Source organism: Bombus fervidus, chromosome 18 (genome assembly GCF_041682495.2).
Source record: "Bombus fervidus isolate BK054 chromosome 18, iyBomFerv1, whole genome shotgun sequence".
Lineage (NCBI taxonomy): Eukaryota > Metazoa > Arthropoda > Insecta > Hymenoptera > Apidae > Bombus > Bombus fervidus.
Genome location: NC_091534.1, coordinates 329,068 through 356,852, shown reverse-complemented (window position 1 = coordinate 356,852; position 27,785 = coordinate 329,068). Strand labels below are relative to the sequence as shown.

General features: G+C 32.2%; 2 protein-coding genes across 2 annotated transcripts; one reads left to right on the top strand and one right to left on the bottom strand.

The window, feature by feature from the left end:
* Positions 1 to 2,436: 2,436 nt before the first annotated feature.
* LOC139996685 (probable ATP-dependent RNA helicase Dbp73D) lies at positions 2,437 to 3,502 on the bottom strand. The gene is made up of 3 exons (XM_072021211.1): positions 3,489 to 3,502; positions 3,034 to 3,390; positions 2,437 to 2,776 (listed from the first exon to the last, which is right to left on the bottom strand). Exons 1-3 carry the CDS (start codon positions 3,500 to 3,502, stop codon positions 2,437 to 2,439), a joined length of 711 nt encoding a protein of 236 aa, XP_071877312.1.
* Positions 3,503 to 7,745: 4,243 nt separating this feature from the next.
* On the top strand, positions 7,746 to 20,372 carry LOC139996684 (annexin B9-like). The gene is made up of 7 exons (XM_072021210.1): positions 7,746 to 7,956; positions 9,050 to 9,195; positions 10,248 to 10,289; positions 12,926 to 13,336; positions 17,349 to 17,595; positions 19,339 to 19,520; positions 19,881 to 20,372. Exons 3-7 carry the CDS (start codon positions 10,260 to 10,262, stop codon positions 19,929 to 19,931), a joined length of 921 nt encoding a protein of 306 aa, XP_071877311.1. The 5' UTR covers positions 7,746 to 7,956; positions 9,050 to 9,195; positions 10,248 to 10,259; the 3' UTR covers positions 19,932 to 20,372.
* Positions 20,373 to 27,785: the final 7,413 nt, after the last annotated feature.

The window sequence follows — 27,785 nt, the reverse complement described above, 5'->3', positions numbered from 1 at the left end:
ACGGCCGATGCCATCGGCCGTAGATCGTCCCTTCCGGAAGCCAAAGTGGCTGTCGTGTAGCCCGGGTGGCTGCCAGCCTGGTCCAACAGACGCACAGGCCGGAAGGCGGAAGGCGGAAGGCGGAAGGCGGAAGGCGAGTCCGGGGAACGTCCATAAAAAGGGGAATTCACCCCGTGACAGACATCTGTCAGAGTTCTCAGCCTTGGGGCCAAGACTAAACATTCTAAGGGCACATACGGATGGTTGCCATAGGTTGATGCATCATTCACAGTATGTTGAGGTAGTCTGAGGAGCCGCTGTAAATCTTGGGGTTTAGTTAACTAACGTCCTTCAGATTGGCAAGCGGCCTTTGTTTTATCAGCCCGCATACCTGTCGCCTGTTGTGGGAGGATTTCCTCGACGAATCCGAGGACCTCGTGCCCGTAGGCACAACCCATCATACTTTTGCTCGGCAGCGTCGTCGTGACGGAAAGGCATTCTCTTGCTTGCAGTCTCATTAGCCAGAGACCTGGTGTGTCTGTACGATCGGTGAAGAGTGAATCGAGCGATCAGTGTATCACGAGGAGTGAGTCGAGTCCGACTTTGACTTTAAAGCAAAATATATCTGTTATCCCGTGAACCGTGAATTCGTTATATCGAATTTACGTCGTTACTGTGGTATCCTCGGGCATAAAATAGCGGAGTGCCGTACGAGAATGAAAATCGAGAGTCAATGTTTGTAATAAAACCGCCGAAAATAAAATCGATATTAACGAAGTCGACACCGAGGTGCTCGGTGATGATAAAGACCGATTGATTTCCATTCTCGAAGAATTTAACAGTTCGTTTATTACGGGGTTCCCGCGTACACGCGTAAATACGGGACAGTTAGAAATACGTTTGATCGATCCTAACATCACCGTACAAAGAAGCCCCTATAGACTTAGCGAGGCAGAGCAAAGAATAGTACGTGAGCGAATAAGCGAATTAATTAGGGCAAAAATCGTAAGGTCTAGTAACTCACCGTTCGCGAGCCCTATGTTACTCGTAAAGAAGAAGGACGGCTCGGATAGGTTGTGCGTAGATTTCCGAGAGCTAAATAAAAATACGGTCGCGGACCGGTATCCCCTACCTCTTATTGGGGACCAAATCGCGAGATTGCAAAAGGCGAGATACTTCGTTAGCCTGGACATGGCCAGCGGGTTCCATCAAATCCCCATTCATCCCAATTCGACAGAATATACAGCGTTTGTCAAAGGTAGGAAATATAGTTACATCAATTACAAAGCTGATCTTCCTGTAGTTGTTTCCCATATTTTATTCGATGCAAATGAAGTTCATGGATGAACAACAAACGTTGATAAAAATTTATAACGTTTTAAAAAGTGTATCTTTTTGTTCGGGGTGAGTTTTTGCAATGGCTCTTTGAATTCGTCTTGAAATTATCCTAGCTGTCGGCTTCATAATAGGACGTCCTTTAAAACCCACGGGTCTCTGATTTTTCTCTTCCTTCAATTTCAAAAGTTGCTTCGCGCGTAATTTACTCTTTACGGCAGGTGTAGTCTTTGGGAGCTTGATCTGTAAATGTGAAATATTTTCGTTAGAATCTGTATGCATTAAACGAATATTATTCAATTTAACGTTAAACTTACTCCACGCTTCTCTGCTAGAGCAAGATCTTTCTGTTCCTGACGTTTCTTTGCTGTCAAAATTGCTGCACGTTTCAGAACAGCTGCATATGGATTGAGACGTAACATAGCACGCGTGTTGGTCAATGGGTTCAAGAATTTGAATGATCAAGAATTTGTAATAACCCAGCGTAAGAAAAGTTATCACTACGTTTTCGAGCGGAAAATGAACGAGTGAGATTTTTCCGAAGAAAGTAGCTCCAAACGCGATGATACGAAACGGACGAGCAATAGTAACACGGCGACGAAATATCGTACATACTCTCTCAGCATATTTTTTTTTCGACCTCTACGAATTAAAAACAGTTCTAACATCTTTTCTGGGCGGTTCTTTCTCCAGAAATGTCTATAGAATTGCATACAGTATAACAAATAGTCTTAGATAAAGAACTTTTCAGAAAAATAATACATAGAAATTGCGCACATGGACTCCTTTTATGCTTCGATGACAATTTACAATCACTTGAAACTATAACATTTAACAATTCTTTATATCGATATCAGAAAAATTATCTCTATTTAAAACTAAATCAATCTGCTATTGTTTTGCGCACTTTTAAATATTGGCCATCAACCAAATCGCGTGTTTTTATAAAAATTCTTGTTATTGAAAACTAGAGATATTGGAGCAATTCTGTATTCGGACTCGTGTTTGGAATAGGATACTTACTACAAGGATCACTCAGTGGATTCTATAGGTTCGAAAAAGGTTTTGATGTATTAGACAATTCTTTCAGTTATAGGTAAAAATTTTCAGTTAAATTATATTTTATTTAATAGCTTCTGCACGTAATAAGTTCTGTTTTTCTATTTCAAGAGCATGTTTTAATTTATCAATATGACTCAAATAATCGATGTCATTTATAATACCACTTAGTTCGATTTTTTCAACACGTGGTATTACTTTATGCGCATTATTCAACATATGCTTAAATATTTTGACTTGTTTGGGTGTCAGAATGGATATAGCAGTACCGCATTTACCAGCGTGTCCTGTTCTTCCTGTTCTCTGGATATAACCGTTAATATGCTTAGGAAGATCATAACTTATGACTAACTGTACATTTCGAATATCTATACCCCTTGCTATTGCATCTGAACATACAAGTCTGAAAGTATAATAAAATTATATCACAATTTTTAGATAGATAGATAGATGGCTTTAATCTACTCATTGTATGCAATGTTTAATTAAAGAAACAAAACTGATTTGAAATAATGTTCATTAACAACATTAATTGTAATTAGAATTTAACATTATTTATTAACAAAACACGATAAAGTATCGAAACTAGAATGTAAATATTTCAATTTGCTATAAATAACTTGTATATTCGTACCACTGCCCGTAGGAGCAGATACACACGTATCCCTTAACCACCATTTTTGTTGCCTATCTTTATTACACTTCGATAGCCAAGATACCATACTAGCTTGAACAGGAAATAATTTATTAATCCCGTTAGCTCTTAAAGCTTCAATAAGCTTAGAATCTAAAATTGAATTCATGTCGTCCAAGGTTGGACCGCTATTTAAATCAATAGATATGACTTCTGGATTAGCCAACCATTCTGGCAGAGTTCTCTTAACTTCACGCTCCCTTCGCTTATTTTTTACACCCAGAATTATGAAATCACTATTCTGTCCTGATATTTTTTCTTGTGTTTCATTCGGGTCTGATGATTTATTAGGTATTTCATTATCCTGATTATCTGTATTTTCACTTTGCAATGTTTTATCTGCAGTTTTAATTGTTTCATTAGAACTTCCTTCGCTATATTTCCTCTTCTTTTTATTCTTTCTAAGCTCTGAAACATGTACTTTTGCCTTTCCATTAACGTCACTCGATATACTATTTTCATTCAAATTAATATTTTCCATTGAACATTTATTCAGATTTTCTGCTTTTTCCTTATTCTTTTTATAATTCGATTCTTGTGCATTTTGAGAACTACTTTCCTGTATTTGATGATTAGTTTTAATAGCTCTTTCTACTTTACGTTCTTCTATTCTTTTTAATAATTCAGACAAATAATTCCTTTCATCTTTCGTTTCTTCTTTTTCACCCTCGTATCTATCAACAAATAGAATATGTATATTAATAATAAATATTCTATCTATTAGAACTAAAAACTCGAGTACGATTAATATAATAGAATATCTATTTATATAGTTTAATTGACTAAATTTATTACTCGGTGATTAAGTTTATTAACACACATGTATGATATTTTTGGACATTTTTACATACCTGTTTATCACAAATAAACTCATTTTGTTTGCAATTTTACTCACGTGTTTTACACGTGTTTTACAGGTTATATTCTAACGTGTACTACCTATTCCACGGTTGTATACACGACTGTAACCTATATTAACCTATGCGTACTAACGCCACTCTAGACTTTAAAACCGGCTGTGAATGTTGTCACGATCGCGATCATCTTGTGGTATTATTTAAATAGATATATATTTACTTATGCATATATGTATATAAATAAATAAATATACATCTTCAAAAAGGCAAATTTTAAAATGGTATTATTTTAAACTTGTATTTCATTAAACTGTAACTATGTGTATTTACTATGTGTAAGAATAAACTTAATATTTCATCATTATTACGTGTGTACATTTATATAATGTTTAGAAACAATTAATTTCAAAAATATGATTAAAATATATATTAAAATTACATATTACTAATGTTAAAATCGTCTGCTTAAATAAGCCAAACTACTTCTCAAGTATGTAATTGAAAGTAATTTGTAATTTCAAATTTGTTAGAAGCTTACATACGTTGCTTACATAGGTAAGATACCAACAGAAATTACACATGTATGTAGTAGCAGATAATAGTAATATGATGACTATATTTAACAAATTTCAAATGAATATCGTTTTTGTAAGTTAAATCACATAATTTTTAACCGTTTTACTGTCTACAAAAAATTATTAATCAACTTTGTTAAACATCTCAATAATCATTTAATAATAAGACATACAAAAGACATTCGTACAGTAATTAATTTCAACAAAAAATATTGTAAAACATCGTTTATTAACAAAATTTTAACAAATAGAAAATATGTGCATATTCTCACAGGATTGCAGAATAACATTCATAAAAGGAAGATAGGATATCTCCATCCTCTGTGAAAATATTAATGCATAATAAGTATTTGTACAGTTATAGTTTAATGAAAAAAACTAATAAGACTTACATATAGAAGTAGAAATCACTAGCTTTAATTATTTTAATACTTATTGGGATCCCTTTTGATTTTATCATGGCTTGAAACCATTGTGTCATTGAATTTATCAAATTAATAAATAATCTGCTTGAAATATTTTTGTAAAAGTGATCTCTTTAAATCATTTCTTGGTAACTACATATTTTGCATTTCAAGTGATCTCATATATTTTCTGTATTCTTAAGTATTTCTGGACATATACAAAATCCATGTTTGCATATTAGCATTATGTTTTGGATTGTGATCTTGCATTCGATCTATATTAAGAAATGCTTTAAAGATTGATCTTTTAGAAGAATGGGAAAATATTTCAAGTAGAGTATTTATCAATTTTATAAATTCAGTGCCATAATGGCTTCAACTGTATGTGTATATATATATAACTAAAGGCAAAGATTAACAAAAATGCTATTACTAACTTTATTATTGATAAATATGTAGAACAACAGAAAGGAGTTGATAAAAATGGTGAAGAAAGAAACTGCATACATACATGTAAACTTATCTTGTAGAACATAAGGATAAAAGAAATGATCTGTTGGATCCTCCAGCTCATTATATTATATTTCTGTAGTTATTTTCTATAAGATAATAATAACAGAATCTGAACTATATAATATATATATCTAGTTAACTGTATGATAAAGTGACTTGGGTTTGTTGTCTAAGAATAATAGAATATTATATAAAAATGGACAATAAATTTGAATGAATAGATACACTGCAATGAACAAATGTTATCAGAAATAGAACTGAAGTATGACAATTACATGAAGAAAGAAAGTACTTGAAATCTAGTAATTTAAGATAAAACAGGATTGATTTTCACAAAATTTCATGCAAAGTTACTACATGCTACATATTATATAATATGTGCAGTATATACCAATATACTACATATTATACTAATATACTATACTAATATATTATGTAACATATATATTAGTATGATGTTTAAAATTATGAAACTTTAGTAAGTTGAGTTGAGCAAATTAATAAGGTTGCATGTAATAATTGTGTAATATGAAATATGCAAAAATTTGTAAATCCTTTTGTAATATCACAAGGTAAGCGATAAAATATACTACTATTGGGTATCAAGGAGGACTACTAATTAATTTCAAAGTAATATTTTGAATTACTCTTCTTTTTCTTCGATTATGTATTATATTAAAACAAAAATATAATATTCTTTCTAAAAAATGCAAATAGACATGAAAGTAATCTGGAATAGCTTTAAAACTTCCTGAATGAAATATGTTTCATTCATATTACTATATTTTATATAAGAAACATTCCTATATTTTTTATATTTACTATAATTTAATAGTTATTCTAAATATACATATATCTTAGGTTGTAAAATATACATATATATGAGAATAGTACATAGTGTGTGACTGCTGTGCTATAACATTATTGAAATAATTACAAAAGTATCTATAATATAAGCATATAGATTGCAATAGTATTGAAAAGATTTATAGTTACCCATAAATTATACTTACTTAAAAAATTTTAAAAATTAAATTATTAATATTCAAAAATCCGAAATTAAATAATATTGTATATTTTTCATGCAATATTTCGCTTTAATTTAAGCAGTACGCTTTATTTAAAACTAGCGTAAAGAATGCGTTGGTTTACTACACGCACATAGTTTTAGATATCAAAGTAACGACAATATTTTATATTTTCTCAATAGTAATTACAAAATTAGATTTGTTAGATTTATAACATTACGATTGATAGTACCATTACGCGTGACCAACATAATACGATTTCGATTTGTTATAAACTTTATATGTATATGCGTACTTATATTAACATTCGGTCATAGGTATGTTGATTCATGCGACAGATATAAATGGTGTATCGTGTATATCATATGACTAATGTGTTTGGATATTTAATTGAAATGTACATTGTCATAAGATACAATTAGAAGTTGTACTTCTTTTAATTGTATTGCATTGAATTTTGTTTTTCTACATAAATAAATATGGAATATTTATAATATATTTATTATTGATATAATAGTCATTTATATATAAGAAATTTATTATTTTATAAATATTATATAAAAATGCAAGTTGAGAAAAATTATTTCTGACATTAATGAGTAAAACAACATTATTAAAAATAAAGTTAGCAGTGCGATTTAATAAGCAATGAATTCTTAACAAAAATTTATGAAGTTTTATTGGAGATAAAGCTAATAGTTGTTAAGATATCTTGCTTCATTTTTCAATAATTTGCTGTTCATAATATCGATTTGACCGAAAACTATGGATAGGTAACTATTTGGTAATTATTAGGTTTTTGCTAATAAAACTACACTTTGACATTTTTAGAAGTATAAAACGCAATACAAAATGCGACATATAATTTAAAATTTATTCAAAGTATGGAAGTTAAGTGACAACTTCACACACATATATATATATGTAAGTTACATCGGTAAAGTAAAATAGATAGAAAGAAAGATAATTTCTAAACGGGTGAATAACGTCATTATGTTTCTCAGTTTTGTAATCATTACAGGTTTTTATCTAACAAGTGAAGGAATCTCGTTTCGTCACCGTTCAAAGAACTTAATGGATACGTATATATGATATTCGTAATACACATACAATGCGATGAATCACCTGACCTTGTTTCTTGAGAATCTTTTGGTGAACGGGAGTCCTAGTCGCTGTTATGACGATAGTCTCTCTCTTCGTTACTCTGCAGCATATTTTACATGACACGTCATCGACTCTACGTCGCTCCCCCACCAATTCTCTCTTCTACTGATCCTCTTGTGACATTATAATGTGAAATTGTTTCTTTCAGATACCGTAACCATTTAATGTGCGCGACTGCATGTAACCGCATCAAGACGTTTCTTATTTGTCGATAATTATCATATACGTTTAATCGATTTGTAAAAACGGTGATAGTGATACGAAAATTGTGTTTAGTGTTCTAGAGAAATAACGCACAGTTATATAGCCTTTTTAATTGTTATAATCTAAAATTGACATTGACTAAAGGTGAGTAAATAATTCAATTAGATAATGCAAAGTGAAGCGGGAAACTTTGTAATACTGATATTGATTTTTAACGTATTTTCTTTCATTAATAATACAGAAACGGTATTTTGTATTAGAAAAAATACTTGTCAAATATATCACATACATATAATCCGTATACGACTAATATACCAATAGTAGAGTAGTAATATTAAAATACTTTGTTTGTTAAGTGAAATATATTGCATTTTTCTGCTTCATTTGTTTCACTTTTTTAATTTTATTTTAAATTGTTGTACTTAACAAATTCAACGGGTGCAGTTAAAAAGAATTAAATAGGAATTCTGTATGTGTAATATACAAATACGCGTGAAACAAATTAAATAGGAACAGTTAACACTTTATTTCATAGTCAATTAGTTATTTACAGTACATAAATTTTCCTGTCTCTCTTTGTCTCTCTCTATCTCTCTCTTTCCCTTTCTCAAAGTTTCATTCAAACAATATGAAAATAATGTTATTTCTATATTAAATATGATATAAGAAAATTAAATTTAGATAATGCACATTTGTTTAACTTACATAATAAAGCTTGTGTCTATTAAAAATTCTTTGTTTTGTACTGTTATTGGTAAAACACAGCAATTTTAATATACATAGAAATATATTATAAGGAAATATTACTAGTAAAATATAACGTTAAACTATTTAATCAAAGATTGAGTATTTATATATATTTATACATATATATATATATGTAAATAAAATATAGACTATTAAAATTGATACATTCTTAACAATTCCAATTACTTTATTCTGTGTATCTGTATATAAATACGTTATATTTTTGTATAAACTAGATAGCTGAATCTCATTCTCAAGCAATTGTATATCTAGATAACAATTGTGATTTCAATATTCATGATGTATGTTTTTTAAATTAATATATCTTTCATTAATTGTAGAACAACAGAGGTTACATTACAAGGATTTCTTATTTCTTGATTCTTGCAACCTTTACACGTAGTTTTTCAATGCTTAACGTTATATTGTATATAGCATAGTTTTCGTATGAATTGCGCATTAAGTCATCGTTAAATCTCATTTCCTATAGTAGACGCATACGTTCTCCGTTTGTTGCTCCCACCATTCCTGCAAAGAATATCCGTGACGAGCGACGGTTCGTTTCAGTTGGTTACGAGAACCGAACGGAACCGGTAGCAGAAGAGCGAATAGAACCTGTAACCGCTTCAAAAGAAGGTAAGTAAGAGCCACACCCCAAATACTTGTTTATACATAGACACCGATCAATACAATCTTTGGAATTTCACTACGATAGCTTCTTGGCATTCTTCTTCGCGTATATATCAAACAAGGTTAACTGCAGGTCTTCAAAGATATTTATATCAACCACTCAAGTCATCATTCACCTCAATTTCGCAATACTGTATACTCATGTATATACTTTACATGAACACACACTTCCTGATAATATGTTTTCTCGCATTTTAAAATTATGTACAGTTACGTGGAAAGATAAATAAGATACGCGAATGGAAAAATAGGACAGAAAACTAACTTATTGTGTAACAATATTAAGCATTTCGACTTCATTTCAGACTAATCAAGATTGTTATTAACTAAGATTATATTACAATAAACTTTAAAATTGTTACCTTTTTTTTTACTAACGTTGCTACATTTACATTACAAGGCTTTGATGATATTGTTGTTAGAATTATAATGAAAATGTTATTAATATAGAATGATTTTATGTTTTTAAAGTGATATTTTTAAACGCAACTATGTTTTTTATACTACGTTTGAGCAAATTCCTATTTTTAAGGCATTGAAAGGAAATATGTATGATAATTAAAACGTAATATTATTATAGTATACCTAAAGTTTACCATTTCGTTGTAAATATCGCGTCATTAGTAGATTCATTTATTTCTCATGACATTACACCCTCAAATACTATACGATATTTTAATATTAATTGCGTTTGCAACTCTCTTTTATTTTTAATCGCATCTTACATCTTAAACATTGAACAATTAATAATGAAACAAACGTGTAATGTTAATCATTAGAATAAGACTATGAGTTTGATTAATTAATGCTTTCGATAAAGTGTTTATGAAATGTTATATAATAAATTTTGTTTTCAGATAGTAATTTATTTTAATGATAAGTTGATTTTAATTGTGCAAATTTTCCGTGCAATAAGAATACTAAAATATAACTATAGCATAAATATTATACATATACTATTATTTAATATGATTTTAATATGAATTTCTATTTTTTAGCTGATTCGAATAATGTCGGCCACTCAGTACTATCATGTGCAGGTAATTACTAACTACTTTCTACTTTATCTATACGATACACACGCAATATGAAAGCCCAAACCTACTTCGTTTTAGAGGAGAAATCTTTTAATGTCGTAAATTAATATTAATATTTGGTAGTTTCGCCTTTTGAAACGATAACAATAACGACATATCATATCAGTTAATTTCAAAATAAAGTTTTGAACTTCCATTATAGGCATAGTTAAATTTTGTTTGATCGTTTAAACTTGTTTGTGCGGTTTTATCTTCCTACAAATTCTCAATCGAATTTAAGTGCAGAGATGGCTACTTTAGAACATTTATCCACATTTTTTAAAGCCATTGTCTCAAGTGTGTTTTATTTAAAATAATAATTAAATAAAATAAGTACTCTGATAGATTTTTACATTAAATTACATTAAATCAGCAATTCTTTGAATAGGGGAGATCTCTCAAACCGTAAGATTTTCTTTACCATGTCCTATTGTTCGTTCAAGTTTGGTATTTTGTGTATACCATCATTACATAATACTTTCTATTACGTGCAAACAAGTTAAAATGATTAGAAATCATTAATTACAATTAATTTCACCATTTTAAAAGAGTGTGTATTTTGCACGATAATTAGCATCTAAATTATGTACTAATTTGAGCATTTATGGGGACAACTAAAACATAGTACAATTCAGGTTCTCAGATACGGTAGAATTACAGTAGAGCATTGTTTAACCTGATTATACATATCATATTTATATCATATTATACATAACTTGTGGTCCATTTATAAATAATCGTGCCGAATTCGTTCCGTGTCCAAACAGTGACCGGACGTTTATTTATTAATATTTGTATACTACCAGCCGGGATATACCCGAGACAAACATGCTAGTCAGACATAGAAGTCAAACTTACGCAAGTATATAACAAACCGCCGTTTCCAACCAAAGACTTAGCTATAGCAGCGATGCCTTTGTATGAAGAAGAGGAAGAAAAAACAAAGCAACAAAGGAAGAAAAGGCGATTCATTGTACATCCGTTGTGGCAAACGGATAAGAAGATTTATGAAGATAAAATCAAATTCATAGCGTGATACATGAACGAGATATATTCAGATACGTTTATACAGGCCCGTGCTATGGGGCTGGCCCCACCGGTCAGATCGGCAAATAGGAGAAATATGAGATTATCAAATGTGAATGGAACACGTCCACGCTGCCGATGATGACTAACACGATACGAATACATATTTAAAAGTATGGTAACCAATTGGGGTTCGGCTCAAGGCCACGGCTGAGACACGAAACGGATACAGCACGGTTATGTATAAATGAACTTTTAAAGATCAGTTCAGACGACGTGATTTCTTGACCGACTCGAAAGCGGCGTTCATATCTACATCGAAAATCCAAGTCTTACGATTTTGTTCTTCGCCATGTCATGCAAATTTATCTCGTGATCTATCAATTTTATCGTTTTGGGATCTAGTTCATTTCAATTAAAAATTTGGTCTTTTCTTTCTTCACATGTTAGAAATGCTTGGCTGTGATCGTAGTAGCTTCAAGAACTATTCTATGTATTCCTGATTTCGTTCTTCCTCTATTCTTCATCTGTTTTCTATACTTTCCGACCGATTCAGTTTTATTACCGGCCGGGTTATTTCATACATATCTATGAAACCGAATGTCGAAAGCGACCGAATCGGTAATTTCACCTTGTACATGCATATGAATCCTACGTAAGTATGTTCTACTGCACATGACAACTCGTTGATTCGGCAAATGAACGATAAACTATTATAATAATAACTATTACACACTGCATGCACTGAATCTATTAATTCAGTAAGGTATGTTTGGGAGCTGAACGTGCGGCGGAAATACAGAAACATGTGAATACTGTTTTCGGCTATTACCGATTCCGCAAAATGTGCTATCCGAATTAAATTTTCGTGGAGATTCGTTGTCTTCGGAATAAACTTTTGTACTTTAAACTTTAATATGTACGTTTCTGCATAAATGGATAAATTATATTTAATATCACACAAATTATACATAAATTATATGTAATATCTATATACACAGAATAATATCATCTCGTTAAGTATAGATGAACCCAATTATTTGTTTTGCTTCTGCGACGAATAGAAGACGCAGAATGAATGCGAAATAGCGACGAATTATGAATTTCGATCAACGTTCCGTGATTTATTCTAGGTTAGGTCTCGATTAGTCAGTAGGTCTTGATTTGACCGCGTTGCCTCGCTCTCAACGAAGCCGATTAATCGAAGACACAATGACAGAACGTAATAAGAATATTTGTTTTATTATTTGAAGGTTAATTAATTCGGATTGCAAAAGACGTGATGACAAAATCTTACTAATAATGTATGCGGTATATATCATGTTAAAACTATTATATTACAAAATAAAATCGTATTTCTCCTGTAAAACAAAGAGGCTAAAAACTTTTCAATACACTATTGCAATAGTTTAATGTTTATTCGTCGTACTTTCTGTTTATTTGTAATATTCATATGCAAAATACTCGCTAAACATTTGTTAGATATTTAATATTACATATTGCTTTGAAATAAATAGTGAAAAGTTTTACATATCTATGTAATATATATTTTGCATTTTATTTTATTGGTTTAGTGCACACCAACTGTCTATTCTGCTGATCCTTTCGACCCAGAAGAAGATGCAGCTCTTCTACGAACTGCCATGAAGGGTTTCGGCACTGATGAACAGACAATAATCGATGTCCTTGCTCATCGTGGAATTGTACAACGACTTGAAATAGCTGACAAATTTAAAACCATGTATGGGAAGGATCTGATTTCTGAGTTGAAATCGGAACTTGGTGGTAATTTTGAAAAGGCAATTTTGGCATTGATGACACCGTTACCGGAATATTTTGCTAAAGAACTTCATAATGCGATGTCTGGAATTGGCACGGACGAAGGTGCTCTTATCGAGGTGCTGGCATCTCTTAGCAACTATGGCATCAAAACCATATCTGCTGTTTATAAAGAAAGTAAGCCCGTTTCTGTTCGAATGATTTTTTAAATAAATACAGATATTTAGTAGAAATATGAACAACATTATTGCAAATAATTCGATAGCTACTAAAGAAATACTATAATCTTCTTTTTAAAGAAGATACATCATTCATTCTTTTTAAAAAATTCATGCTCAATAGGCCGTGATGGTTGTTGCTGATGTTGCTCGTGTGTAGAGTGAGACAGGTTCTGCTGCGGATCGCCGGTGTCGCTGCCGGGATTCTGTTGTAATTTTTCTTCTAATTTAGATGCGTGGAAGAAAAATCGGACTCCGGTCGCCGGGATTTGAGAACCCGGGTCCTGAAACGAAAGGGTCGTAACCTAAGGCGCTAACCACTGCGCTGCACTTTTATTATTTTTATATTCGTTTAAATTGTAAATTTATCTGATTTATTATATTATCGAAGATCGACATTTGAGACTGTTATTTTAGAAGGAAACGATATGTTTAAACATTTTGTAATACCACCAAACATTTTCAAAAGCATAGCGGTAGTCAGTCATATTTATGTTCATAGGGTAATTGATGTATATAATGTCTTATACAATAATTGATAAGATACTCAAACTGATAACAGAATGATAAATAAGAAATACGAAACGAAATTTTTCTTTCGAATCTCCGATCTCGAAAAAAGTAAACTTCTTTTTTCACTTGATAACAAATACATTGAATGGGTCTTAACTCGTAATAAATGATAATTATTGGATTTTTAACGCAACAACTGCTACGTTTTTTACATTGAACGGTTTCGTAACAACTTAACACGTTGATCAGCATAATGGATTACGATCAGATATCTATCGTACCAGGTACAGAAAACGCTCTAATATGAAGGTTTTTCTGACATTTCAGGATTACCTCGATTTTCTTTAATTGCTTGTCCTACTTTTCTATTCTAGCGATATAGGGGGTGTTTAGATGATTTCATTAATAAAAAGTCATCCAACGATAAATAAAAGAAGTTGAATGTGTACTTTTCCATTTCTTACTACGTACAACTATGTCCAACAACTAACATAGGAAGAGTATTACAAGATATGAAATAAGGACTTTGTGTGGCATGTGTTACTATGAATCCGAAAGTGATAACTAGTGCACGGGCTTTGGCAATTCGATGATTTCAAAGTTATATTAATGCGAACGCCCGCTACTTTGAACGTTCTTTATTTATTGTCTGATGACCTTCTATTAGGGGTTGCTAAAATCAGCTAAACGCCCTCTATTCTGCCCGAATAAAGAAGTACGGCAAGCAATTTAAAAAAATGGAGGTGATCTTGATATCTCCGAAAAACCTTCATCTACGCAAAACTTATTACTGCCATATCATGGCTCCTCCCGTATTGTACGACTTTTGTAAACAAAGTTTCTCTAGAAAGGACGAAAATATTGATCACAGTTTTCGCTTCGCTTCTTATACGACGCTAGTGACGACCGTGTTAATAACATAAGAGGGTTTTCATTTTACTGTACATTTGTAATGTATGCCTCACTGTTACGATCTGAGTTATGAATTCTATCGTGTTTGGGTTTTGGCGTGAAATCTATAGATACTGCTACGTTGACCGGATAGGGGAAAATAAAATGTAAACATTACAAATCGATGCACAAGGATAGGTGTTTCGATACTGAGTGAAATTTGAAAACGGTGAAACTGATGTTTGGAACAAGTGTTCAAAGTAATGGAATTGTAATGAAAATGAATTGAAGATTTACTAATTTACTGGAGTTACTCGTTAAATTTTGTTGTTACGATTTCTGCCTTCCACTTTTATCCATTTGTATCGTATATTAACAAACTCATGTTCGATTTAAGTTTATACGTCAAGTCCAAAGACGAAAAGCGCTCTATCGAAAAAAGGAAAACTCGTGGCTTCGGAGAAACAGCACGACGTCAAACAAATATCAATCCATCTTCCTATATTTAACGCGTGATGAAGATAGAAGTTGATAGCTCACACGCTATTGTCAACGTGTTTTAAAAGGATTGAAAGTAAATGACCAAGAGCCATTCTATTCTCATTAGATTCTTACTTACATGGTGTTAAAAAATCATACGTTATGGCTTTGACAAATGATTCTCATTCTACACCTTCGGATCGACGCAGAGCTCTTAAAAAGAGATACCGAAAAATTGACAACCTTAAATTTCACCGTACTCGTCACGAGACAGACAAGTCTCGGAGAAACCACGAGTCGCGGATGAGTCGTTCTTTCGGAAAATAGCCTTAGAGTTCCATTATCTCTTACTTTGATGTTACTTACAAACAGACACTGTTTACATTTCGCAGTCAGATAGAAAGTAAATAGCGTCATATTAACGAGGAAACAGAAAGACGAGGAATTATTCCTTAGCACGTAAGATAAATGTTTCTGTCCCAAATATTATAGAACGAAGCATCTATCTTCAGAGTTCTCAGACTCGATGTCATTGATTTCTTTGCAAATCAATACGTAAAGCAGATACGAAGGTCAATTACATTTTTTAAAAATTGGATTACATTTCTTCATTTGTTGGTCGATGCATTTCATCGCTCCACACGAGGAAGTATTAAGTTTCTTACGCCACAAAACCAGCTCGGGAGATTTATTATTTTTGTTTTATCGCAAAAGCACTTTTTTACTCAAATATCCTTTAAATTTAATACTTTTCTCTTCTGAACTAACGGATTTTCGTATGGACAATTATTAAGCATTCGGATGAAACAATGAATTGTTCGATCAACACAATAAGAATTTTGATACCATTCAAAGGAAAACGTAGTTGATCTTCACCTGGTCTCTGCCTGTACACCTGCAAGAAAATAATATCAAATCGTGTCATTCTCTGCAATGCCATTCGATTCTCGTTTGAAATATTTTATCGTACGGCAAGTAATTCTGCAATAGTTTGAAATCATAGAGTTTGGTATTTGTTCTATCGTGAGTGGATTATTTCATGCGCTAAGGAATAATTTTCAGTTTCCTCGTTAATATAACAGTGTTTAATTCTTATTTGACTGCAAAATTTAAACGTATTATAAGTAACACCAATGAAACTTTAACGTCATTCTTTAAAAGAACAGTTTATTTTCGGTCCATAGTTCCTTTGAGACTTTTGTTCCCGTGACGAATACTATGACCTATACTATAATGGATATGTTTGGATAATAATTTATCGGATATCTTCATGAAAAATTTGTGATAAATGTCGAGTTCGATTAGCATAGTGTAGACATAGCATAGTGTGATCTACGGAATGAGAAGTAATTGATTTGAATCGCATAAGAAAAGGCGTAGTTGATGCGTTTTATAGGAGTAATTAACGTAACCAATAAAAATAGTACAATAGATGAGATTTTTTAGTGAGACTCTCTTATGTATGTTTGAAATATAAAAGTTCTGCGATTTAACGCGTATGTTCTTTCGTTGGACTCGTAAGTTCAAGCTGTAACAGCTCTAGAAACGGTGTTTGAAGGGAACATCCAAATAAACTCAAATATCTTTGTTTACTAATTATTCACTTTAGTCACGCGTACGAGATGACTAAGGAGAGATTAAAAACAACTTTTAACTTTATTATACCTCGTGATGCAACTCGATTAAAACGAGGCACACAGCAAGTCACTCTCAATCTTGCATCCTTATTTTATACTCTAGTTATTCATTAATACATACATTTAATGTCATGTACATGATCGAGACGTATTCAGTGGTCTAACGATCACATAAAAGCGGCATTGTCTTTTCATAATCTATCTTTGCCACTATTTTAAACCGTTGTTACGTTCTCTCAGAACGTTTTGCAAATTCCAAGAAAAGGCGATACACGTACGTTATCTCGCACAGTATTTTAATATTTAAATGCGATAATTTTTTAAATAATTATTCGCATAAGATATTTTATGTACAGTGCACAGTTGATATCACAATCTACAAAATTAACAAAGGCACAAATATAGAAGTACTATTTTTATTATTATTTTTATTTGGAATAAAAATATATTTAATAAAATATATATAAATTATTTTATAGGCCAATAGAGATGAAAATCCTCAAGTTGACGAACAAGCTGCAATGCAAGATGCCGAAAGATTACTTGCAGCTGGTGAGGAACAATGGGGAACAGACGAAAGTACTTTTAATGCTATTCTCATTACGAAAAGTTTCCCTCAACTACGAAAAATTTTTGAGGAATATGAACGCCTTGCTGGTCATAGCTTAGAAGAAGCTATTAAGACAGAATTTTCTGGATCAGTCGAAGACGGCTATCTTGCAGTTGGTAAGAAAAAATATATTACTTTTCATAAAGAAGTAAAATCGCACAAGTTTTATTTGGTATAATACAAGAAAGAGTAATTAACTTTTTTTATCAGTAAGTAGCATGCAATTAGTTTTATGTACTTTATCCACTGCTGGTGAAAATGTTATGCGTATTATTTATGCTTACATTTTTTATATTTTAAAGAACACTCCGAAACATATAGCTTGTCATCTAATTGTAGTCTGTCCAACAAAACGAGACAGAGATAGACATAATAGGTGATTGCTGCAGCTACAGCTACAGCCATTTGCTGCCGATAAGTGATACTCGATTGGCAGTCATTAGCTGTAACCACAGTAATCACTGGACAAACTTTAGATAACTTTAGATAACTATATATCTAATCTAATATATACCATATAATATAATTATATATATATAATTACATGTGCACATATATGTAATTAGATTGTGAAAAGCTTATCATGTAGAGTCTGGGAAAGATCAAGGGAAACATACCTTGTTGTTTTCTAAATAAGTATCAACATTCTGGTATCACATTTATGCAAATGCACGTATATACTTATACAAAGATTAAATAAGCAGGACTTCTACTATTACATCACTAAAGATCTGGATAATTATGGATGTTTCATTCGCCTCACCGATTTCGATGATTTTTAAATATATGTTAATGTAAGAACAACTTTTTCCTGTACATGTAACCGCTACTCAGCCTTCGATCCCAAGATATTCGCAAAAATCTGTCTATAACTGTTCGTCTGTTACAGTGCATTGGTTACCAGCCGCCTCACAGACTGATATACTGACGCATAAAATAAAATCGTAGACAAAATTCACTGTAGTGGTATCGACAGTCTTTTTCATTTTTTTTTTTTTTCTTTTTTCGGAATAAATTGACAACAACACCTAGTTAGCTAAAATAAGAAATTCTTCTTTCCTTCTAAATTCGTATTAATTGGACAAGTCCTTTGTTCTATTCATCTCGTTGAACGAATTCAATACTTCCTACTTACTTTCATTTTTTGACTAGCTCTTTTCTGTGTAAACCAAACGGATAATCTTTTATTTCAGCATTTGCTCGCGGCAGCCTTTGCTAATAGATGTGTATTGTTTTGCAGACAAGAAGTTGTTACCAACCGAAAAACAAATAAATGATATCTATTTACGACATTAGTCAGATACTGTATCGCATTAGCATCGAGTATCTTATTGTCAGACGCATATCGCTGTGTGAAAAAGCTCTTGAGCTGAGATTATGTTGAATTCGCTCAAAACAATATATGTACACTTGCAAATGCTAGATCGAAAAAGTAGATCTTCGACTCAGTCGTTTCACTGGATTACTTGTTGCGATGACAACACTGTCTAGATTAGGGTTAGGTTGAGGTTAGGTTCCAGTTACGATCCAGTGTTAGGCTGAATAACTACATTCGCATGATATCGAGTCAGTGTAAACCCAGCCTTATAGAGACATTCAATAATGCGCGACATCCAATGCGAATAGTTACTTTTAAATATGTCCCATAGATTGCGACAATTTTTTTCAAATCTGAACTAATCTTCACAGCATATTCATTGTACCAAAGATTTGTAGTTTCGTTGTGATCATATAATTCCAAGTACAATTCTTTGTAATAATTTTTTCATTGCCTTTCGTGAAAATTCATTTTGTGGGTATCACGAAAGTGCAATGCAAAATACAGGCTAACAAATTAATTTTGAATTTGTTTATTTTAGTCAGGTGTGCACGAGATAAAACTGCATATTTTGCGGAGAGATTATACAAAGCAATGCGTGGATTAGGTACTGATGACTCGACATTGATACGCATAATCGTAGCTCGATCGGAAATCGATTTAGGAGATATTAAGGATACTTATCAAAAAATGTATGGACAATCGCTTGCAGGTGATATCGATGTAAGTCAGAGATACTTCATATTTTTATCTAAATACTTGGTGTTTTTGTAAAAATGTTTCTGTAATATTTACTTTTCCTTTTTTTTTTCTTTTAACAATAAAACTTGTTTAAAATACATATTACGAAATATATAGAATGTCATTTAATGACACGCATATCAATCTTGATAGAATTATGAAAATTAAGGATTTCTTTGCAGAAACATTTATACTTGGACTCACTCTCATCAAAGTAATAATGCACATTATACACGTCTTAATTTTACACATACACGTGTCTTAATTTTTCATAAATCACTTCATTCTTTAACAAGTACCTTGCCTGTACCTTGGCTGCCCATAATTTTCCATAAATTTCAGGATGACTGTTCAGGAGACTACAAGAGACTCTTGCTTGCTCTACTTGGATGAAAGCATTTCATGTTCAACAATTCTTTTTATTTTTAAATCTTACTTTAACGCCAGGAATATATCTTCGCAACATTCCGCGAAGCTGTATAGATGTCTTAACTTTAATTTGTTCTAAATTACATCAATAATTAGCAGTGATTACGGTACTACATGGCTGGTTTTTGTTTGACTTTGTTGATTATGATGTCGTATATGAGTTTGCTCGTAAAATTAGTTCGTTCGCATCGAAATACACTATACTAATCTCTGTGAGACCTATCGAGTGAATATAAATAAATAATGTCTGTTATAATTGTTAAAAATTACATACCGAAATTCGTTAATTAATAAAGTAATTCATATGCCAGTTAACTAATTTTACTAATTTCAAACCGCTTTCATAATGTGCATGCGTACGTGTACATTGAGTCTGAATATAAATATAATATTATTTTGCACTTATTACATTGCTTTAATCCTTCCTACATTCTGTTTGCATTTACAGAGTGACTGCAGCGAAGAGTTTAAGCGGCTTCTGATCGCACTTTTAAATTAAAGAAAATCATGGAGAGGAATGTGTTTATTAATTCTATTTAAAAGAAAAAGAGTATAGGCATCTCTAACATAAATGTTAATAATATGCATCTCACATAACTGTAATATATGTTTCGTTTGCAATAAATTTGCACGTTCGCAAACGACTTTTTATTTATCGTGGACTGTAAGACGAAAACACCAGTATCTTTTTTTTTCCAGAGTGATTGCACTGCTGAGTGGAAAAGACTTCTGATTGCGATGTTGAATTAAAAATAGATTTATTCGATAAAAGTCGTTGCAACAATACCCATATATTACGATACAAAACAACAAACTACATATTCATTGTATAAGATTGAGAAGTAATTTGGAGTTTAAAGAATAAATTACCAATGATATTAAAAAGTTAAGGAATTTAATGCAGCCCAAATTTTCAACGGTTATTAATGTTATAGCGCACAGATTATAAAATAGAATTATTGAATAACATTTAGTAATTACGTTACATTGGTAATAATGAAATAATAAAATAATAAGAAAAATGGAATAATGGTAATCGAGCAGCTGAAACGTGAGTGATACAGAATAATTTTCATAACGTTCAATGTATCTTATTTATTAAATGTTTTTCCTATTGTAGTATAGAACCAATATTTATTTCTCGATACTCTACAGCAGAGTATTCGACGACAGTTGTTGGATTTGAGGAGTATAAAAAATAAAATGAAAATGAAGAGTAATAGAATTGCGTTTCAATTTCTGTTCATTACTTATTAATATTTAAAATCAATTAAACTGTTCATTACCCCATACGAATGAATGAAAAGGATCTCAAACGACCAATCAGGAACAACGACAAACCAATTGCTCAACTCTTACAAATTCTCTTAAAGAAGATTATGCAGAAATTATTCACATAGCAAACGATCATCGATTTCACATTGAAATATTGAAATACGTTGTCAAGAGCAACATTCTGAACAATACTTTCCATTTAGTTCTATTATCTTTAGTTTTCCATTTTTTATTGTACCACGTTTCTTCTTCCACGGTTCGTTTCCCTGTTAATAAATTTTGAATTAAGATCAGGGGCCTGTAATCAAATACTAGTTATACGGAACTGCGGCTAATGTTCTTTATTTTTATTTTTTGACTTCGAAACATATTTCTTGGGTTTTTTTAGCAAACGTTCCCAAACATATAGTGCGTGTAGTACATAGACGAATAAAATCCCTCTTACAACAATTGGAATTAAGTATAATTTATTTACATAGTACTCTCTATATTAAAAATGTTTAAAGTTTGAGACAAAAAATTCATATAAAAGGTTGATTAATTATCTAATACACAGAACTAGATACGAGGAAGATAATCTACAGGGTGTAGAAAGTATTCGTGTACCAATGAATTTCAAACATGACTACGTGAAATTGTTGTTTATTAACTAATTTTTGTTTTTAACTAATTTTTTAGAAACAATGAATATGTACATATTTTGAGAAACCTCTAGAATAGATACAATCCAGAAAATACTAGTTACTTGTACAACTTGTGGAATGAGCAAGAAAAAACAAAATATCGACAGAAATATACAAGCAATAGGTATTTCTACGGTTCTTATTTCAAACTGCTTACTGGAGAATGTATTCAGAATTATCCATGATTATTCAGAATTATCTATGATAGGCGAAAGACAAATTATTATTAATGTACATAATAATGTACAGCATACAAGTTTAGCAGAAATTTCACGGATTGTAAGCAGACCTCGATCTACTATACAAAGCATAATCGATAGGTATGGACTACGAAAAAGACTGGAAAATAACTCAGGAAGTGGAAAAATTAATCAGTATACTGGTCGAATTATTATTAGAATGATAAGAGAAAATCGAAAAGTAAGTACGATAGAAATAGTTGGGCACCTTAAAAATAATTTCGATATCGATATATTTGTTAGTACTGTGCGTAGTCTTGTACGAAATCGAGGATTTCACGGTCGTGTGGCCCTCATAAAATATTTTGTAAGAAAACCAACAGAAAGAAATGATTACAATTCGCAAATAATAGCATTAGTACGCCAATGAAGTACTGGAACGAAGTGATTTTCGCGGACAAAAACAAATTTAATATTTTCGCTTCTGATGATCTGAAACCAGAAACGCGCGGTCTGTAGTGAAACATAGTGGAATTGTTTTTAGTTGCATAAGTGCAACTGTTGTTAATTCGTTACAATTTACGGTTTATGTTGACATTTTAAAATGCAATTTTTTTTGCTAGTGAGGAAAAAATGGATGTGAAGGATAATTTTATTTTCATGTATGATGACGATGCAAAGAGCACTGCGTACAATATCAGAATGTGAATAGCAGCATATTTAAAATCTGCAGATATCAACTCCATAAAAAATGGAAATTTCCTCACAAGAGGGCTAAAGGATGCTCCCTTTTAAGAGATTGCAGGAAAAGGAATGACTTTCCGTCACGATGACGCATCGACATCTGACGATCATCTTCCCGAAGAATAGATTCTGTGTGTGGCCGTTGGAATGTTTACTGTTAAGTGTCGGTACGACTAATTCTTTAAAGGAGAGCTATGCAATTCTATGCCTTTGTTAGGTGAAACGTTCATCCCGTGACCGCGGTTACGTTCGACGACTAGTTGTCGTCTCGAGCCTAAGCTCCTTATCTCAAGTCTCGAACAATTGTGTTTGGGTTATTTTGTAAAGGGTACAGTATTGGGGGTTTTCCAAGTAATTCCAACGGGGGCCCGATGTCCTTTCATCTTCGACAAGCATTTATAACGTTGCTTACATCTTTTTCTTGACTTTTTTCCAGACCCATTATACACGAGTGAAAAAAATGTGCTTTTTTTGGAAAGTGTTTCATTTTCAATAGCCATTTCTTCAATATGGTGATTATTGGTCAAAAGGTGATCAATAATTCTTTCTCTAAATTGTAAAATATTAATATGTTTATTATCCCATCTTTGATGTACATACCACGCATTTATGAGGCATGTTCCGCATAGCAATTGCATAATAATTCTTCTGTACCATTTAACGGTTTTCCGTAAACAACTACAGTACGATGTCATCTGACGAATAAGTGATCGGAATTTTTTGCATTATTATAAGCCACGAATAGGAGCGCCACCCCACGGTGAGAAACACCAATAGTTGCGCCAGTGTGAACGTGTTAAACACTAATGAAGATGCTCTATCGCGTAATCCAATCATTTGAAACTATTAATCTAGAAGCAATAGCTACTAAAACTAAATCGAAAACACAAACCAAGGTACTTCAACCTAAATACCTTTGCGAATCTTCCAGCGATAGATCTTATGACCTACTGTGTTACCTAATCTGGAATTTCATTCGTAACTGCGAATGCTGGGTGATCATGGAAACCAAAATTTCAGAAAAGGGAAATACATTTCCTGTGGCGGACGAAACACTGCAAAATCCGGAAATGGTACAATCGGACGAAAACATAATGGTTGAAGTATCGAATGCTCGGAACAGTGACAGCGATGACGAAATAATTCGAACTCCGAATCAAAGTGAAGAAAAATTTTCTGACATCTCATCCGACAAAGACATATGTTAGAAATAAATTGACAATTTAGTATCTAATATATGTACTGACAGTTACCTTCATCCTCATCTTTAGTATTATCTGATATCTAATATCTAATAGTAAGAACTTCAATAAAAAATCTAAAGAGGGAAGAGAGGGTGGCATTGTGTGAACATCAAAATTATATTCTACACGTAGTTTAGAATACACAATCTTTCAGATCACTCACGATATATTTCCAGACCTACCAAGTTCGATTCAAAACCAATCGCAAAATTGACAACATGAAACATACAAAACATTACTATTCTAATTATGTTCGTTTCAATAGTATTTCGTTGTTACTCCACTACTCTTATTGGTAAATTATTTTCTGGTTTAAGCATAATCAATTGAGAAAATTTACAAAAAGAAACCAAAATTAGGATAGCTATTAATAGCAAAACCTGGAAAATAAAAAATTTTCAGTGTAATTATTGCGATGGTATGGATGATATAGCCAATGAATCGCCGATTCGATCTTGTGATTCGTGTAGCAGAATCGGAGAAAAGAAAGCGGTAAGAATTAAGAAAAAAGCTGCTCAAAACGCTCCAAGACTAACTCTGAGCTAGGTCAGCTGCAAATTTTCCTCACGAGCAAGTCGTCGTGACGATTACGAAAAGGATAAAATAATATTTAAATTATAAAATAAAAATTATAATTCTCCAAAAAAGAATTTTACAAAAAGCGGACTTCGCTGATGATATTTTGTCCCAAGTTGGTCGAATACGGGAAACAAACAGTAACTTATTTGAATGTTACAATCGAACAATTTGAATTTGCTAAATCCCCGACAACTATTCACCTCTTAGGTCATTAATGTTATGTTATGTTACTGTTGAAGTAAATACTTCAAGAAAAACTCTACATCTTTATTCATGTATATCCGTGACCTGGAGACCGCTATTACGCAGGAATAGAATTTAGTGAAACAAAACATTCTAAACAAGGAGAGGTCTATATTATTATGCCCTTGAATATAGATTATGTTTTGGGTTACAAGATCTAGGAACAAAGGAAGTAATAAATAGATTTCTATTTATGTCCCTTTTAGCCTTTAGCTAGAGTTATAACGAAACTTTTTGGGTAACGTCCTTTTGCTACAAAAATAATACATGAACGTGCTTCTTATCGATTCTATTGTGTTGTAACACTATGAGAGTGGGGGTTTGGATCTGCATAAATTTATACATTATACTTATAATTATACCTTTATTTATTTAAATATATTTTTCTATTACAAATTCATCCACTCGTTTTTCAATCAGTCAACCTAAAAAATTATGACGTCCTACTATAGTAGCTCACTCTACCAGCTCATTCGCTCACCGTTTGAACTAAATAATCTTTTTCATTTATCTTGCTTCACACGTTTTTTGCCCTCGCAACGTTTTATAATAGTATTAACAATATACAGACAGAATATACAGTCTTTGTTTTTTATACGCCAGTGTCAGCTATCGATTGTTGCTTTTCGTTAAAATAAATATACCATTATTAGATGCTCTTTTTAACACGACGATCCGTATCCTTATAATTTTTTAGAATCTTCAACTTCAATATGTCGTTTCAAAATAGAAAACTAAGAGCAATTTGAAATCTACCCCAATTTTTTCTCCAGGTTCCTTCCTTTATGTCGGTGGATCAGTTCTTCAAATAGTTGATAGTTCGTTTTTCCTTGCAGGTTTGCTAGCGCCTTGCAATTTTTTGATCTGTTTCTTCCCATTATGTTTCTTTTGCCTTCTTCTTCCCTATGACTGCACCTTGTTCTTTTTTTGTCTTCCCATTTGTTAGTCATGCTCTATATGTCTACATTCATGATGTCTAATTGTCTCGAGTTCGGTGTGTTGTATCGTATCGTATCCCAGTTTTATATCTCCTGCTAATTGTCTATTGTTTCAGATCGTAGTCTGTCTTTGCACGTGATATTCTGTCATCAGCATATTTAAGTTTATCCAGTTACTTTATCATATTGGTCCTTTTTAGGTCGGGCTAGTGTGTCTGCATTATCATATCATCTTTTTCTTCTGGGTTCGGTTCTCTATTAAAAGCCAATATATTCTGTGTTACCTGGCTTTTGTCTATCTGATAGCCAGAACGTAGAAAAATTTGGAGAAAAAATATTGCAAATACTGTTTTAAATATTCGTTGTTCTACAATTCAAATAAAAACTATCTTAAATAGACGGTAAAATTCTGCCAAATAAAGGATTTTAATTTTGATAATGCTTTTATTTCACGAGCAGAGGAAAATGCATTATGCATATCCAACAGCTTGTACTGTTGAGTTATGTGAGGTTGGGTTGGATGGTATGCGCCATACTCAATAAGAACCTTTTTTCCTTTCCTAGCCCTCATAAGGTACATGACGACCAACACCGGAACCAACATGGGTATTACTTAAGGGTTGGTCTTTTTATTTGTTCGTACTTCGGTAATCACCGTGTGAGAAAAACAGTATTTCCCCCTTTTTACTATCATCCTTTCTTAGAATGTTCTCAAATTTCCCTCTAGTAGGTTTACTCGTCGGCTATCTTACTTATCTATTTAAACCAGCCAATTGCTTCTACTCGTGTTATATATGTCCAGTCTTCATCTGTGAATTTTGATTATTTTAAGTCAGTATGTCTATTCTTCTTCCTCTTTTAATTACTTGCTGCCTTTTATTCTTAAAAATGCGTTTAAATTTCCCTCAAGTTAAACTTTCTGCTGGCTATCTTCCTTTTCTACTTGTTCGGCCAATCAGCGCACTTATTCGGCGAACCAATTGGTCGCTTTTCTTGAATTTCCGCAGGCCATTCAGCGCGCATCGTTAGTTAAGTGGCGCCACCGCCATCGCTCCGTGCGCATGCTCCTGATCAATCTCACCAAGGTAGCCGCTTATTGCTCGTGTATTCATGATTACATCGCATCAGTTACATCCTCAACGTCGTCGTTTCTACACGTCCCTACATTGTCAGTCATCACCTGTGAGTTTTTATTATATTAATTATATTATTACTTTTATTATTTTAAGTCGGTATGATCGTTCTTTCTCATTATTGCATTCTTTGTTGTTTCGTTTTCTGGATTTATGTGATGTTGGCAGTTTTCATATATTTGCTCAGGACTTTTCATACCCAACAACCTTATCAACAATATTTTTGGCTGTAAGAGTTTCTCCTATCTGATTTTTCAATGTCGCTTTTTCCGCAGCCCACTTAGGACTGTTAAATAAGGCGTGTTTCGCGTTATCCGGTCCTTTATTGCAATCTCAACATCCTCCGCTAATACCATTATTCATACGTTTGCGTTATTTTAATAATCTAAAACATAAAATAAAATATTTTAACTTTGCGTTAAATATTATTTCATATATTTCTTGACGACGAAAATAGATTGGGGAAAGAGATGATATTAAAATGCAAGAAACCATAATATTGAAAATAAATTTAGTTTCCTCTTTTAGTATGGCTATTTGCATGTAACATAGTGCATCGTTCAATGTTTTCGTCACTTAGGCTACTCCTTCGCTGGCACAGAATCAATCCAGCGAAGCTAAGCGATCTTTCACCTGCGATAGACGACGAAATAGGTGTTTTATATTTTAAGAATAATTGTTTCATGTATCTGTATTTTGTGATATTTTGAATTCGTGGGACGTTATCGTCTGAGTTTTTCAACGATTCTAATTATGCAGTGTTAATTATACACTGTCAACACTAAACTCGTTGTTTTCCC